Source organism: Apium graveolens, chromosome 7, assembly GCF_009905375.1.
Source record: "Apium graveolens cultivar Ventura chromosome 7, ASM990537v1, whole genome shotgun sequence".
In the NCBI taxonomy this organism is placed as follows: domain Eukaryota; kingdom Viridiplantae; phylum Streptophyta; class Magnoliopsida; order Apiales; family Apiaceae; genus Apium; species Apium graveolens.
This window is the reverse complement of record NC_133653.1, coordinates 94,591,179-94,605,424: the sequence shown is the minus strand read 5'-3', so window position 1 is coordinate 94,605,424 and position 14,246 is coordinate 94,591,179. Positions and strand designations below refer to the sequence as shown.

The window sequence follows — 14,246 nt, the reverse complement described above, 5'->3', positions numbered from 1 at the left end:
CTCGGAGTCTTATCCCCATTAGACCCCGGAGTTAGGGGCAACAAATCAAAGAAAACCCCCAAAATCTTTCCTAAGGCGTCGCGGAACAACAATAACTAATCTACTCCCCCATCCGGGTAAACCCGCATAAGGGAGTGGGGGCAAATGATAGCTTATATTAGTGCATGCCCGATAACAGAAGCCCATGACCCAATAAGAAGAACCCAGGAAGCCTTCAGCATTAACCCTGGAAAGCCCATGATGCGTGGCAATATCACCACGGTCCAGGTATCCCGGATCCAGAACGTTACTACGGTCCGGATTGAGTAGTACACCGGCTCATCATGGGCGTCCACACATCCTACAGTCCAAAAAACACACCTACGGTCAGATCAAAAGGTACAAATCCCTAAACCCTAGTGGGAAGCCTATAAAAGGCAGAATGAAAGGAAGGTTAGGGGTTACTTCATCTATCATATACTCACATACACACATACACACCATAATATGCTTGTATAATTCCCGTTTTACCCCTTTCTCCTTCAAAACCCTTTCTCATTCTCACGCCGGAGGTGCCGCGGGGATACCACCCCCCTCCGGTTTTGTTTTGTAGGTTCCCATCCTATAGTTACACCGCACGCCGCACGCCGCACGTCGCACGCCGCACGCCGCCGTCATTTCTGTCCAAACGGAGTTTGAGTCCGGGTTCAAGAAGGAAAGGACCCGGAGTGATATGGGATTATCACTTTCACTCCCGACTTGGTACCAAGTTATTCGTAATGTATCCAGATGATACAGTAGTTTGCTACAAGGTTAGTGTTACAAGTGCTTTGTCTATAAGGCCAGTCTATCCTTGTTTTGCCGCTATATCTACACTTGCTTTTTCTTGATAGTCTGTAGAGAATTTTTTGGTATAAACTAAAACATCAACAGCATAAATGATATTTCAATAAATAACTTATAAGTTACTTACTCCTGTTTTCATTGTAGTTGCGAAAGAACGGAAATAATAACTTATAAGTCAATATCTTAGATTATTTTTTACTTGTGCAGTGTTTTCGAAGGCAAGGCGAGTCAACATTGGGAACAGGTCGAAATTTTAGACAGGATATAATGTTCAAGTCAGGCTGGCTTGCAACACGGTGACCTGCAGAAGAACATGTACGGTGCAGATGTCTGTTATAGATAGGTTTCTTGCGAAGCCACTCGTTGAGCATTACTACTAGAAAAAAGGGAACTGATGCGTTTGCAAGTGATGTTAAAAATATGTTACCGATGTCTATAAGCAATATAGACATTGTTTTTTAAAGTCATACATTCCGGTATAAAACATGCCCAAAAGGCCAAAACTAAATAACTAAGTTATCAAAAGATACCAATATATTATTAAAACCAAATATGCATTTAATCTCGGCCAACTGCAATTTCCCATACATCCAATATCGAAACTAATTAACTACATAATTCAAAATGGACCTTTTTACATTGATAACTAAACCAAAAACCAATTAACTATCTAATGCAAGTGTATCAATTCTGGACCTTTTTACAAAGTCTCAAATTAACCTACACTAAACTCAGGGTTCATTCACCAAAAGGACCATTTCTCTGTTAGCAGATTGAACACATTCTTCCTTCCTTTTCCTCTTCTTCTCTATTCCCTGCTTCAAGCCGTCAAGCCTTCCCCTGCAAAGTGATCGATTCAAACAAAAGCCAGGTCCCAATTCAAGCTAATTGGCAGAACTCTTCTTACCGATGGACATGCTGGGCCTAAAACCTTTCTATTATGCAAAGTAAAGTCTAACCTGAATACACAGGGAAATAAACAACTCACAACTCTTTCTTCAAGTTATCTCGTATTATACCATAAATTCTTTACTGTCGGATCATCCCAATTCTTTGCATTCACTGAATTTATCTTTCCTTTTTTCGGGATCTGTGTGCACATGAATCATATGGATAAGTAATAGGGCATACTATAGTCGACTAGACAAAGTTCGAAATAGCACAGTGGCAATGGACCAAAATCTTAAAGAAACAGGGCAAACTTTTCAATCTTGCTGTGTTTACAAGAGGCAATAAACTTAACTACAGACAATAAAATATGCAAAGACAACCTTCCACTCTGCGAGTGTAGTGGATGATGTGAATAGAAAAAATAGATATACAATCCGCTAGATGAACCTGATCTCTTATTTCCATATTAACAAGTCAATAAGCATTAATGTGTCAGCTATCAAATATATCTGTTAAAAGGATGGCCATGCACACAAGGATTAACTCTGAAATTGCCTGCTTAAGAACTGTTTCAACGGCAAAAACTATGGCTTGATCAAAATCATTGCATCCACTTCCTATTGCTGTGAACCCTCTAACCTTGGGTACATATTTACCTGTACAAGGATTGCATATAGCCATCAGCAAAATTTGCACATATCGACCAGCATCTTAAAACTTGAACCTTGTCTCTCTATGCACTGGCTATAAGATATAGCCTAGTAATAAACTTTTGGAAGCTATTTGAGCGGAGCAACTATTCATTTTCATTACACAAGGAGGTTCAAACTGATATTAACGATCTTCACTTCGCTAAAGATGCATACGTTGCAAACTTGCTAAAGAATGCAAACGAGCATCTCATGATAATAGTATTTTTATACCTTCTGATCAAGAGTGAGCCTCTCATTAGTTGCATCATCTATCACTATACCCCCAATAACCACATTTGTAGTTTGCCCCATTCTCCCTTCTGTCTTTGACAACTCTGCAATAACATCTACACTTAGGTGTCAAGTAGACACAGCAAAAGAGAAGTTTAAAGAGTACAGCAGCAATGAGATTACTTGTTGAAAGATGAGCTATCTCTTGGCGCATTCATCTCAGTAAAATGATTTCTTATTGTCACTTCCTCTCCGACACAAGCTGCTGCGCAGCTCTTGCTTCTTCTTCTGAGAGACCCTGTGAGCAACAACCATTCTAAGAAAATAGTGATAAATAAAAGCAACAGAATATAACAAATTCTGATTAAATATTATCGAAACTTTCTTTATAGATAGAGATTACTGAGAGAAAAAGGGAATGCCTGAGCCCTTGCAGCAGCTGCAGTAACACTTGCTGCCTCCTCAACCTCCTGCTGACTCTTTGTCACAGTTATTTTACTACCAAGTTTGTGAAGGTACTCTTCTGTCTTGGACAAAATTGACGGAAGGACGGCGTTTCGCTCTGCACCATCACCAGGAATACTAGTTTGTTTCTCCAGTAGCATCCCCTTGTACCTTTCAACGTCATTATTCTTCAGAGCCTCCATTCTTTTACTGCGATCATCATCCTTCTGTTTTGAAAACACCCTCAACATTCTCTCATGATACTTGGCAACTCCCCTACTATGGGAAGTTCATGTACAGTTATCTGCAACCTCTATCAGCCACTGGGCTCTTTTGCACTTGCGAATAGCTAAATCTGATCTGTAGGCTGCATCATCGGCTTCTTGGACCTTTAGAATGTTAATCTGTTCATCCACAGTATCTCATTCAGCCACCATGCCTGGAGTACATACCAGGATATCATTTAGAAGAACTATACAAGGGACATTAATTTACAGATGCTTAAAGTTTGAAAAGTGCAAACGAAAGTCACAAGTGACGAAAGCAAGAAACCAAGTTTGACAATGGCATTCAGTCATGTTTTATATCAAAATAATAAATTGTAACTTAACAATTACTACTGTTGACAGTTTTACAAATTGCAGAGTGATATAACTGAATGTAACAGAAATGAAGAAGGCAAACTTAAACTTTTATTCAATCTTCTCAACTTTACAATAGAGCTTAGACTAGTGTATATATACATCAAGGAAGTAACTAAATATACAGCTGATGGACAGCTGGATTCTAACTAACTTTTTCCATCTCAGCTCATGACTAACTTGTGAGAGACTTGGTTGAAGCCGGCTTAGATGAGACTGGTTTGCTCTGCCTTGTGGACAGAGACTTAGCACTAGCTGTAACATCCCCCCTCAAGTGGAAGGGCTGAAATAAGTTGCAGACATTCATTTTGGAACATAAAGAGTGCAGTTGAGCTGAAGACAAAGCTTTAGTGAAGATATCTGCAGGTTGACTTGCATAAGTAATGCGAGAAGTGGTAATAACACCAAGCTGTAGCTTTTCTCGTACAAGATGACAATCTATTTCAATATGCTTAGTACGCTCGTGAAACACAGAGTTGGAAGCTATGTAAAGTGCAGATTGGTTATCACAATAAAGCTGAATAGGAGTGAGACAGTCAATGCCAAATGTCTTGAACAGGAGTAGACTTGATATATCTCAGAATTTTAAACACAGCAGTGAGATGATCTAACCGAGGTTGAGTGAGAAATTGAGACATAACCTGGACAGGATAAGATAGTTCAGGCCTTGTAATTGTGAGATATAGTAGACGACCAACCAACCTTCGGTATAGAGACCTATCAGAAAATGACAGAAAAATACTCTGATTTTTTTTGTAGATTATGGTTCTGCTCCATAGGGATTTTAGAAGGCTTACAATCTGCAAAGCCAGCATCTGTAAGAATGTCCAGAGTATACTTTCTCTGATGAAGATAGATACCACTTGAATTCCTGGAAACTTCAATACCAAGGAAAAATTTCAAAGGGCCTAAATCTTTAATCTTGAATTGAGAAGTAAGGAAAGAAATCACTTTGGTGATAGCAGGGGGAGTGTTGCTAGTCACCAAAATATCATCAACATATACTAGTATAGCCAGGAAAGTAGATGCTTGAGTGAAGGTAAAGAGGCTGTTATCAGAGTGGCATTGAATAAATCCATATTGCAGTAAAGCCTTAGAAAACTTTAGAAACCAGCATCTAGGAGCCATATTATTTTCATTATGTATTTCCCTGCATTTGTAAAACAAACCATAAACATATATTATTCAACATTAGATGGCACGCTACATTGCTAGGGTACCTATGGTTAGCTTTGTTTCACTGATAGAAGATTACTATTTCTAGTTTTTCCTTGCCATATATTAGGTGATTAAAAAATGCTAGTTACTCCTTAATAAGAATGTCTGAAGTGGCATAATACTACATGGTGCGAACAATATAAGGCTGCCTTACTGCTGCATTCCTATTTGATCATCAGCAACAATTAATCTCAATTAATGTTTTCAATTTCAACTTGCTTGGACATAAATCTTGATACAAGAATACATACCTTCAAGCAAAGTTCGTTGCTAGGTTGTCAATTAAATGATCTTTTCTTGCGAAAAACATCCTTTGTTAAAACTTTTTAATCAGTTAAGACATTGTAACAATACATAGAACAGACATTGTGAAAACAATAAAGCTAGAACTAAGCTATTGATGTGATGAAGAAGAAGATGAGAGAAACTCAAAGTTATATGTACAACTGAATGTTTGTACAAGTTACTTCGTTACTAAGCTAACTAGATCCATCTGTTTTTATACAAGAGGGAGAAAGGGAAAAATTTGTTATAATTTCTAACTAAAACCTTCTATAATAAATTAGATACTGTGATGTCACTGTGATGTAAGTTGGCTCTAAGTTATATGTCCAACTCCAACACCCCCTCAAGTTGGAGGGTGAAATTGAAAACACCCCCAACTTGTCGAGCAGAAGATGATGTTAAAAACCAGTTAGAGGTTTGGTATAGATGTCATCAAACTGGTCTTTTGAAGGTGTATAGGATAAGGAAATGAGCCCAGACTCCAGTTTTGTTCGTACAAGATGACAATCCAGTTCTATATATTTAGTACGTTTATGATAAACATGATTTTTTGCTATGTAGATGGCAGCCTGATTATCACATTTGACAGGTATGGGAGTGATATCAAGCACCTCAAGTTCATGTAATAATCGAGAGAGCCATGCGAGTTCAGAAGTTAATCTGCGTAAGACCTATATTCTGCCTCTGTAGAAGACAGAGAGACGGTATGCCGTTTCTTTAATTTCCATGAAATTAGACTTCCTCCGAGTAAAATGATGAAACCACTGATAAATTTTTTGGAGTTGGGTAAGCTGCCCAGTCTGCATCACATAATGCTTCCAATATAAAAGAAGAATCCTTGGTGAATAGTAATCCTTGACCTGGATCATTGTTAAGATATTTAAGAACTCGACAAGAAGCATCACAATGAGGTTTTCTTGGTGCAGACAAAAACTGGCTCAGATGTTGAACACACAAAGAAAGGTTAGGGCGAGTGTTGGTCAAAAAATTCAGCTTGCCTGCCAACTTTCTATATAGAGAATCAGGAAACAATGTGCCCTGATCAGGAACCAACTTTGTGTTCAAATCTAAAGGTGTGACCACAAGTGTAATATAAGTATAATCAAATTCTTTGAGTAAATCCATTGTAAACTTTCTTTGTGAGACGACCAGTCCATTAGGAACTTCAATGAACTCCAACCCCAGAAAATAGTGAATTTTTCCTAGATCCTTGATTTTGAAAACATCATCCAAATATGCCTTAATAGATGAGATCTCCGTGTCATTATTACCAACCACTAAAATGTCATCTACGTATACGGCCAAGTACACAATTAAAGAGCCATATTTCTTGTAAAACAGGGAATGATCATTTTCAGAAACCGTGTAACCCTTGATAAGTAATGTGGCCTTTATCTTTGTGTTCCAATTTCTGGAGGCTTGCCTCAAACCATACAGAGATTTTTTAAGCTTACATACCAAAGAACGATCTGTCACATGAAGTCCATGAGGAGGAGTCATATAAAGATCCTCGAATAAATCTCTGTGTAAGAAGGCGTTGTTTACAACCAAATGAAACAAACTCCATCCTTTCTTAACTGCAGTAGCCACCAAGTTTCTTATTGTTGTCAGTTTGACCACTGGTGAGAAAATTTCAGTGAAATCAACACCATCAATTTGTGTATAACCTATCACAGCCAACCTGGCCTTACATCATTCAACAGTTCCATCTAATTTTTTTTAACCTTAAATACCTATTTACAAGATATGGGATTCTTTCCTTTAGGAAGTGGAACAAGGGACCAGGTTTGATTAGCTTTCAAGGCTGAAATTTTGCAGATATGGCTTTCTTCCATTCTGGATACTTAATAGTTTCATTGTAAGAACTAGGTTCAGTTTGTGGTGATATATAAGGTATTGATATTGTAGCAGCAGAAAGACAACTGGGTGACTTCTGATTGAGTAAACCAGTAATGTGTTGAGAAATAGATGTCACAGTGCAAAAACAGGCAGCATTGCCTTGATATCCATAGGAATGTACATAGTATGTTAGGTAACTAGGAAGCTTAATGTTTATGTTTGATTTCCTAACATGTACTGAAATTGCAGTGTCTTCTGTATTGAGAGAAATATCATTATGAAGAATAGCAACAAGAGAACCATCAGAAGAACCTTGAGAGATGTGAGCATGTGAAGAGGTAGTGTAATTATTTGAGCATATGTCAGATATAGGTAAAGGTATAAATTGTGAAGAATTGTGAGGAACATAAGGAAATACATTCTCGTGAAAATATGTATCTCGTGATATGACAATGGATCTATTCTCAAGATTGAGAAATTTATGTGCTTTCTTCCCATATGGATATCCCAGAAATACGCAAGGCATTTCCCTTGGTGAGAATTTGTCCATCCCAACTTTAGTTGTACACACATAACTCAAACAACCAAATGATTTTATATTGGAACAGTCCGCCTTGCTCCCAAACAACAGTTCATAAGGTGACCATCCAGACAAGAGCTTCGAGGGAAATCGATTAATTAAATATGTTGCAGTTAGAACACAGTCCCCCAAGTACTGTTTTGGTAATTTAGATTGGAATAACAGAGCTCTTGAAGTTTCAAGTAAGTATTTATGTTTACGTTTCACAACCTCATTTTGTTGTGGTGTGTGTGAACATGATGTTTGATGTAAAATACCCTGTGAAAGGAAGAACTCACTAAAAACCTTACTGAGGACTAACTCTAAAGCATTATCAGTGCATATGGTTTGTACTTTTCAATGAAAATGAGTCTAGATCATTGACACAAAGTATTTTATAAACTCGAATGTATTACTATTACAACTCAAAAAATGAGTCCAGGTAGTACGAGTAAAGTCATCGACAATGCTGAAAAAATACCTATAATTATTATAGGTTTGAATAGAGTAAGGACCCCATAAATCGACAAGTATCAGTTGAAATTTTTCCAGTAAAATGAATGGTACTTCTAGGAAAAGGTAGTTTATATTGATGAGCTTCAGCACAAATGTCCCATTTAGAAATTACATCAGCACTTTGTTTTTCTATATTACAAAAGGAACTGAGTTTTGACAAAGGCAAATGCCCCAATCTAGTGTGCGAAAGTAAAGCTGAATCACTAGTTTTATTACAACTGAAATGACTGGAAAAAAGCAGGTGGAGAAGAACAAGGGTTTTCAGCCGAAATCAACAGATAGAGGCCTCTCTGGGAATTACCAATTTCCAGTGGCTTCCTCAGAAAAGGGCCCTGTAGAAAATAGGAATCAGAAGTGAATTGAATAGTATAATTCAAATGACTTGTCAATTTACTGACGGATAATAAATTATATTTGAAATGAGGTACATATAATGCATCATGCAATATGATGTCCTGTATCAAAGGTACTGTCCCATAATACGAGATAGTGATTAAATCTCCATTAGGTAAAGAAATATGAATAGGATTCGATAATAGGGTTAGACTGATGAATAAATGCTTTTGCGAACACATGTGATCACTGGCTCCACTGTCCAGTATCCAGTTCATATGTTGAAAATCAGACAAGCAAGAAAATGAAGGTAGGACATATATGTTTCCTCCAAAATTTGCAGAACTGACATTAGAATCTGACTACTGAGCTGCTTTGAGTAGATTGGGGAGCTGTGAGTAGATGTCAGGTGCGTGTTATGAGGTAGTGCAGAATTATTCCCAGTATGAGCATGAGGAGGTCGAGTGTTGATGCCAAAAGGTCTAGTGTTGGTGCCAGAATTAGCAGTCCCAAATGATGATGCAACTGATGATTAATCCGAAATTTCAACTTGAGAAACTACCTTCTTCTGATTAGGAAAATTCCTATTGAACTTAAAGTCTGTTGGAATTCCATGTAACTTGAAGCACTTATCAATTGTGGCCAGGCTTCCTGAAATAGTTACAATGTGCCTTTTTGGCATCAACAGTCTTTCTATTATAACTTGTATACTGTCCTAGTCTGTATGAGTTGACAGCTATGAAAGCATAATCATCCTGAAAATTAGTATTGACATGAATCTCTATATGTGTTTCTTCCTGTAATAACAGACTATAGACCTGTCCAATAGAAGGAAGAGGTGATTTCATCAGAATTGAGCCCCTTATGGCAGTGAAAGAATCATTCAGTCACATCAGGAACTGGATCATACGCTGATCTTGTTAAACTTTTGACAATTTTAGAGTTGCACCACATGTGCAGCCAAAACTACACACCGGAATTAGACACAAGAATCAACATCATCCCATAAGATCTGTAGTTTAGTGAAATATTCAGCAAAATTACAATTTCCTTGTGAAATTTAAGCCATTTCCTTATGCAGACTAAACAATTATGCTCCATTCGATACTCCATATCTTTCCTCTAACTCACTCCACATTTCATGAGAAGAAGTAGAATAGATCACATTACGACCTATGGATTTAGATAAAGCTCCCAAAATCCAAGAGATAACCATATCGTTACATCGAGGCCAACTTTTGAGCAACTGAGAGTCACTTGAAGGTTTTGTTATCGAACCATCAACAAAACCTAACTTATTTCTGGCAGATAATGCTACAGACAGATCTTTTCCGATTTCCAAATCCAGTTCCATTAAATGGATCACTGAATAATTTCATACCAGGAGAATCAAATAATTGCAGGTAATACAGATTACCCATTTTGATTGTTTGCATTTGAGGATTCAGCCACGAGTGTTTTACAAGAACATAGAACAACAATATGAAAGACTTAATCAACAGCAGATCAAAACGAGAACAAAGTATGATCAGTGATGAATAAGAAATAAGAATCAAACAGTTTTTCGTATTTATTTTGTGAAATTTAATCAAACAGTTTTTTTAATCAAGAACATGAATCTAATCACTGAACAATTAGAGAGATTTCGAATTACAGATTGGTTAAGATCTCAAATAAGAGTATCTATAATACATAAAATGGAAAAGAGATAAGAATTTGAGAACTACAAAATTAAGAAAATCACAAAAGATTGAGAGAAATCATGAAGATCGAGAGACTGCAAAGAGATACTTCAACAATATAGTTCATAATACAATACTGAAATCAGAAAAACAATCAAAAAATAATATAGATCAAGAAACAAACCAAAAATAATCGAGAAAAATGAACTGACCGTCTAGCGGAAATGATCTCCAATCTCTGCAATTCAATCATTCTATTGAAATGGATCCAATATGCCCTGATACCATGTGAAAACAGTAAATCTAAAACAAAGTTATTGATGTGATGAAGAAGAAGAAGAGAGAAACTCAAAGTTATATTTACAACTGAATGTTTGTACAAGTTACTTTGTTACTAAGCTAGCTTGATCCGACTGTTTTTATACTAAGAGGGAGAAAGGGAAAAGTTTGTTATAATTTCTAATAACTCCTCCTACAATAAATTAGATATTGTGATGTCAATATGATGTAAGTTGACTCTAAGTTATATGTCCAATTCCAACAGACATAAACAAACATAAATATAGAAAGTTATAGTTCAAGTAACACATAAAACAAACACTTTAATATTCTCAGGAGATTATACACAAACAATTTTAGACCTAAATATATAAAATAACATACATCCAAAAAATATGGATCATAAAGTTATAAATTCAGCAAATACCTAATCAGGAAATGACTTAAAACCAAACTTAACCCCGAACATAGACAAACGAAACGCGAGCTAGAACCAAAGAACAAACTCCACACCTTAAATTGTCATTTGAAAATTGAAAGCAGTATCAAAAGCGGGAGGAGAAATTTGTAATTGGAAAACTTCTGAATTTTTTTTGTCTTAAAGAGCGGGAGGAAAAATTTGTAATTGGGAAACTTCTGAATTTTTTTTGTCTTAAAGAGCTTCTAAAACTGTTAACTAAAATAATTTAAAATAGAGATTATTTAAAAAATTACTGGACCTGTAAGGTTATTTACTTCGGTAAAGTTGGTTATACTGATTGGCTATATTTTAAAAATTGTATGTTATTATTATTTCAAGTTGTTATAAATGGAATGTATCATTTTAATATGGTAACAAATTATGTGTAATTTAACTACATATTGTTAGAGGTTCGACAAATATAACCAACATAGAGAGATTGACTAAATATTTAGCTAAGAAAAATGCACCATTGGAGTGAATAATTTTTGACATAATATCTAAAATATATATTTATGGTATGTTTGACACATTTTTAGCTCAAGGCCCATCCCCATTGAAGATGCTCTAAGACCGGGCGGAGTTTTTATTTTTCAAGAGTTATGTTACACATCACTTTATAATAAACCCATGCCTATTTTTTAAAAGAGTTAAATATCAAAATAGTCATTAAAATGAGACTCATATATCAAAAAAAATTATCGTAGTAAACGGAATATTAAACGTATCACTATAGTACTGGATAATGACAACGGCGTTAGTTTGACTATTTAACTAAACGAAAATCGTGACGGTGTTGACATAGCTAGTATATGGCAGCTCACTTTACTCTATGGCTTGTACACGTGTGTTATACGCGGATTTATTATAAAAAAATCAAATATTATTTTTCTAAATAAATATAAAACAAAACTAACATAAATAAAAACATACTCAATCGTTTTGGGGATAAAAATCCTAACCTTTCCTGATAAACGTAATCTCAATATAATATTCGGCATATTTGACGGGAATTCATGTGTTATTAGTTGAAAATAGCTAAGATTCATGGGGATAACAGGTGCATATACTTTTCTTTACTCATTAACATGTATTTGTATGTGTGTTTGATGTATATGTTATTGACATTGATCAATTGATTGATATATGTGATATTTTGTGGTTAAATCTTGCCTTATAGTTTATAAGTAGTCATTTTTATAGTTTAAGATATGGTTTAATTTTCATTTATAGTATGGAATCGTTTTTAAGTATTTATGTGCACCACTATGGCGATTTGGTACATACTTCAAAAGTTGAATATAAAGGGGGTAAAGTCGATGTAATTCCTGGGTTTGATAGTGATGTGTTCTCTTTTAGAGATTTAGATAATTTTGCGAAAGATTATGAGTATGACCCCTCTGATTTGTATTATTTTTCAAACTGGAATGTCAATTAATGATGGGTTAAAATTATTGTATCATGATAGTAGTGTAAGGGAGATGGTAGATATTCACAAACCTTTTGGTAAGATCGATTTATGTGTAGGCCACCTATGTAAATAACTATTCCATGGATGAGTTAATTAACTCAACATTTGAGGAAAACCCGAATGAAATTGAAGATGTGGAGCTAGGTGGGGATAAGGATTGGAAGGAGGATGATGATGAGCTCAGTGATCTAGACTACGACAAAGAAACTGAAAGTGAAGGTAGTGAGAATGAGAGTGATGATGACATGTTTATTGATAATGATGATGAGTTTGCAAAGTATAATAAACATTAAAAAAGGTTCAAAATGATATGAGTATTGGCGTAAATAGCTGGTCTGGAGAATTTCTCCAGAGTCCCTATTGCAGATGAGTCAGATTTTGGTTCTTGGGAACTTAGATCATATTACTCTTCCAGTGAAATCGATCTTATCAAGTAGGTCACTTACTGCATCCAAATATATCAAGTGAGTCACTGATTACAAAATGAACTCAAATGAGTCACTCATTTGAAAATTTGTATCAAAATTATCACTCTATCATTAGTCGAAAATTTTAAAAGTATTATATATTGAGTTTCACATATTTTTTATGAATGATATTACATCCAAATGAAAAGTTCCGAGTACTATTATTTTAGATACTATTTTTAGATTTTTAAAATTTTATCAACTATTTATTTTTAATTTTTTGATTATTTTATTTGATTTAAATAAAAATAAATAGTAGATAAATTTTTAAAAATCTAGAAATATTATTTAAAATATTAGAACTCATAATATTTCATTTAGATGTAATATCATTTATAAAAAATGTGTGAAACTCAATATATAATACTTTTAAGAATTTCGACAAACGATAGAGTGATTTTTTTAATACAAAATTTTAAATGAGTGGCTCATTTGAGTCCGTTTTGTAATGAGTGACTCACTTGATACATTTGGACGGAGTAAGTGACCTAGTTGATAATTAACCCATTCCAAAATTGACTAAATAGGTCCTTCAAATCCAAGAAAAAAGAGAAGAAATAGGCTTGGGTTCAGAGTTGATGACAATGATAATATTGTTAATTGGCATTTGGAATGAATTTTATTAATATGCAAGAGTTCGAGGATACTATTAGAGAATATGACATTAAGAACATGAGGGGGGTTCAGTTTGTGACTAATGTTGCAAGAAGGTGCCAAGTATGTCCTGAAGCTGACTATAAGTTTTACATTTGGTGCAACAAGAAAAAAGATAGTGACAACTACACAATTAAAACTCTATTTCCTGAACACAACTGCACAAAGCCTTACACGAACAAGCTGGCCATTGTTGGATATCTTACTAAAGCTTATGGAGACACAATTAGGAAAATTCCATAATGGAAGGTGAAAGAGATGGCTGAAACTATTAAGATGGAGCTAAAAATTGAGGTTCCAAGGATAAAGATTTTGAGGGTAAGAAAAGCTATACTGGAAGGGATTCAAGAAGCACTTAAAGAGCATTACTCTATGATGAGAGACTTTGTAAATGAGATATTGAAGAGTAACAAGAATAATACAGTACAACTGAGATGTTGAGAGACTTTACAAAGGAGATACCGAGGGATTTTCATGCCCACGTCTGGGTTTGTGCCTTTCTTACCTTCTTGAAACACCCCCACCACCATCATCCACTCCTCCAATACAAGTAGCTACTAGTAAATAGTCCACTACTTCTACACCATGTACTATGAAAATTCCAAGGGCAGTAATAGCTCAAGTAGCACTTTAGGTTGCACCAGTTCCCGCACCACCACTTTAAGCTGTAATAATTACAACTACACCAGTTTCAGCTGCACCAGTCAAAACAACTAGGAGATCAACAAGAATTCTGGAGAAAAGGGCTTGTAGGTGGAC

General features: G+C 35.4%; 1 protein-coding gene across 5 annotated transcripts; it reads right to left on the bottom strand.

Annotated features, from left to right (window-relative positions):
* Positions 1–1,392: 1,392 nt before the first annotated feature.
* LOC141670705 (ATP-dependent helicase BRM-like) lies at positions 1,393–10,665 on the bottom strand. 5 transcript variants are annotated; one of them, XM_074476678.1, is made up of 5 exons: positions 10,369–10,640; positions 3,043–3,522; positions 2,823–2,937; positions 2,640–2,743; positions 1,393–1,915 (listed from the first exon to the last, which is right to left on the bottom strand). In XM_074476678.1, exons 2-4 carry the CDS (start codon positions 3,332–3,334, stop codon positions 2,674–2,676), a joined length of 477 nt encoding a protein of 158 aa, XP_074332779.1. In that variant the 5' UTR covers positions 3,335–3,522; positions 10,369–10,640; the 3' UTR covers positions 1,393–1,915; positions 2,640–2,673. The 5 variants fall into 5 exon arrangements, 2 of the variants coding, with proteins under 2 accessions (XP_074332779.1, XP_074332778.1); XR_012554684.1 differs by lacking the exon at positions 1,393–1,915 and adding an exon at positions 1,926–2,372 and having other exon boundaries at positions 3,062–3,522; positions 10,369–10,636; XM_074476677.1 differs by lacking the exon at positions 1,393–1,915 and adding an exon at positions 1,926–2,372 and having other exon boundaries at positions 10,369–10,637.
* Positions 10,666–14,246: the final 3,581 nt, after the last annotated feature.

Bases quoted from the DNA above. Each gene is read 5' to 3' on its own strand.
- LOC141670705 (XM_074476678.1), bottom strand. From the start codon at position 3,334: ATGTTGAGGGTGTTTTCAAAACAGAAGGATGATGATCGCAGTAAAAGA. The intron at 2,938-3,042 runs GTAATCTCTATC...TGTTGCTCACAG, and splicing joins GGCATTCCCTTTTTCTCTCA to GGTCTCTCAGAAGAAGAAGC. The intron at 2,744-2,822 runs GTAATCTCATTG...ATGTTATTGCAG, and splicing joins GATAGCTCATCTTTCAACAA to AGTTGTCAAAGACAGAAGGG.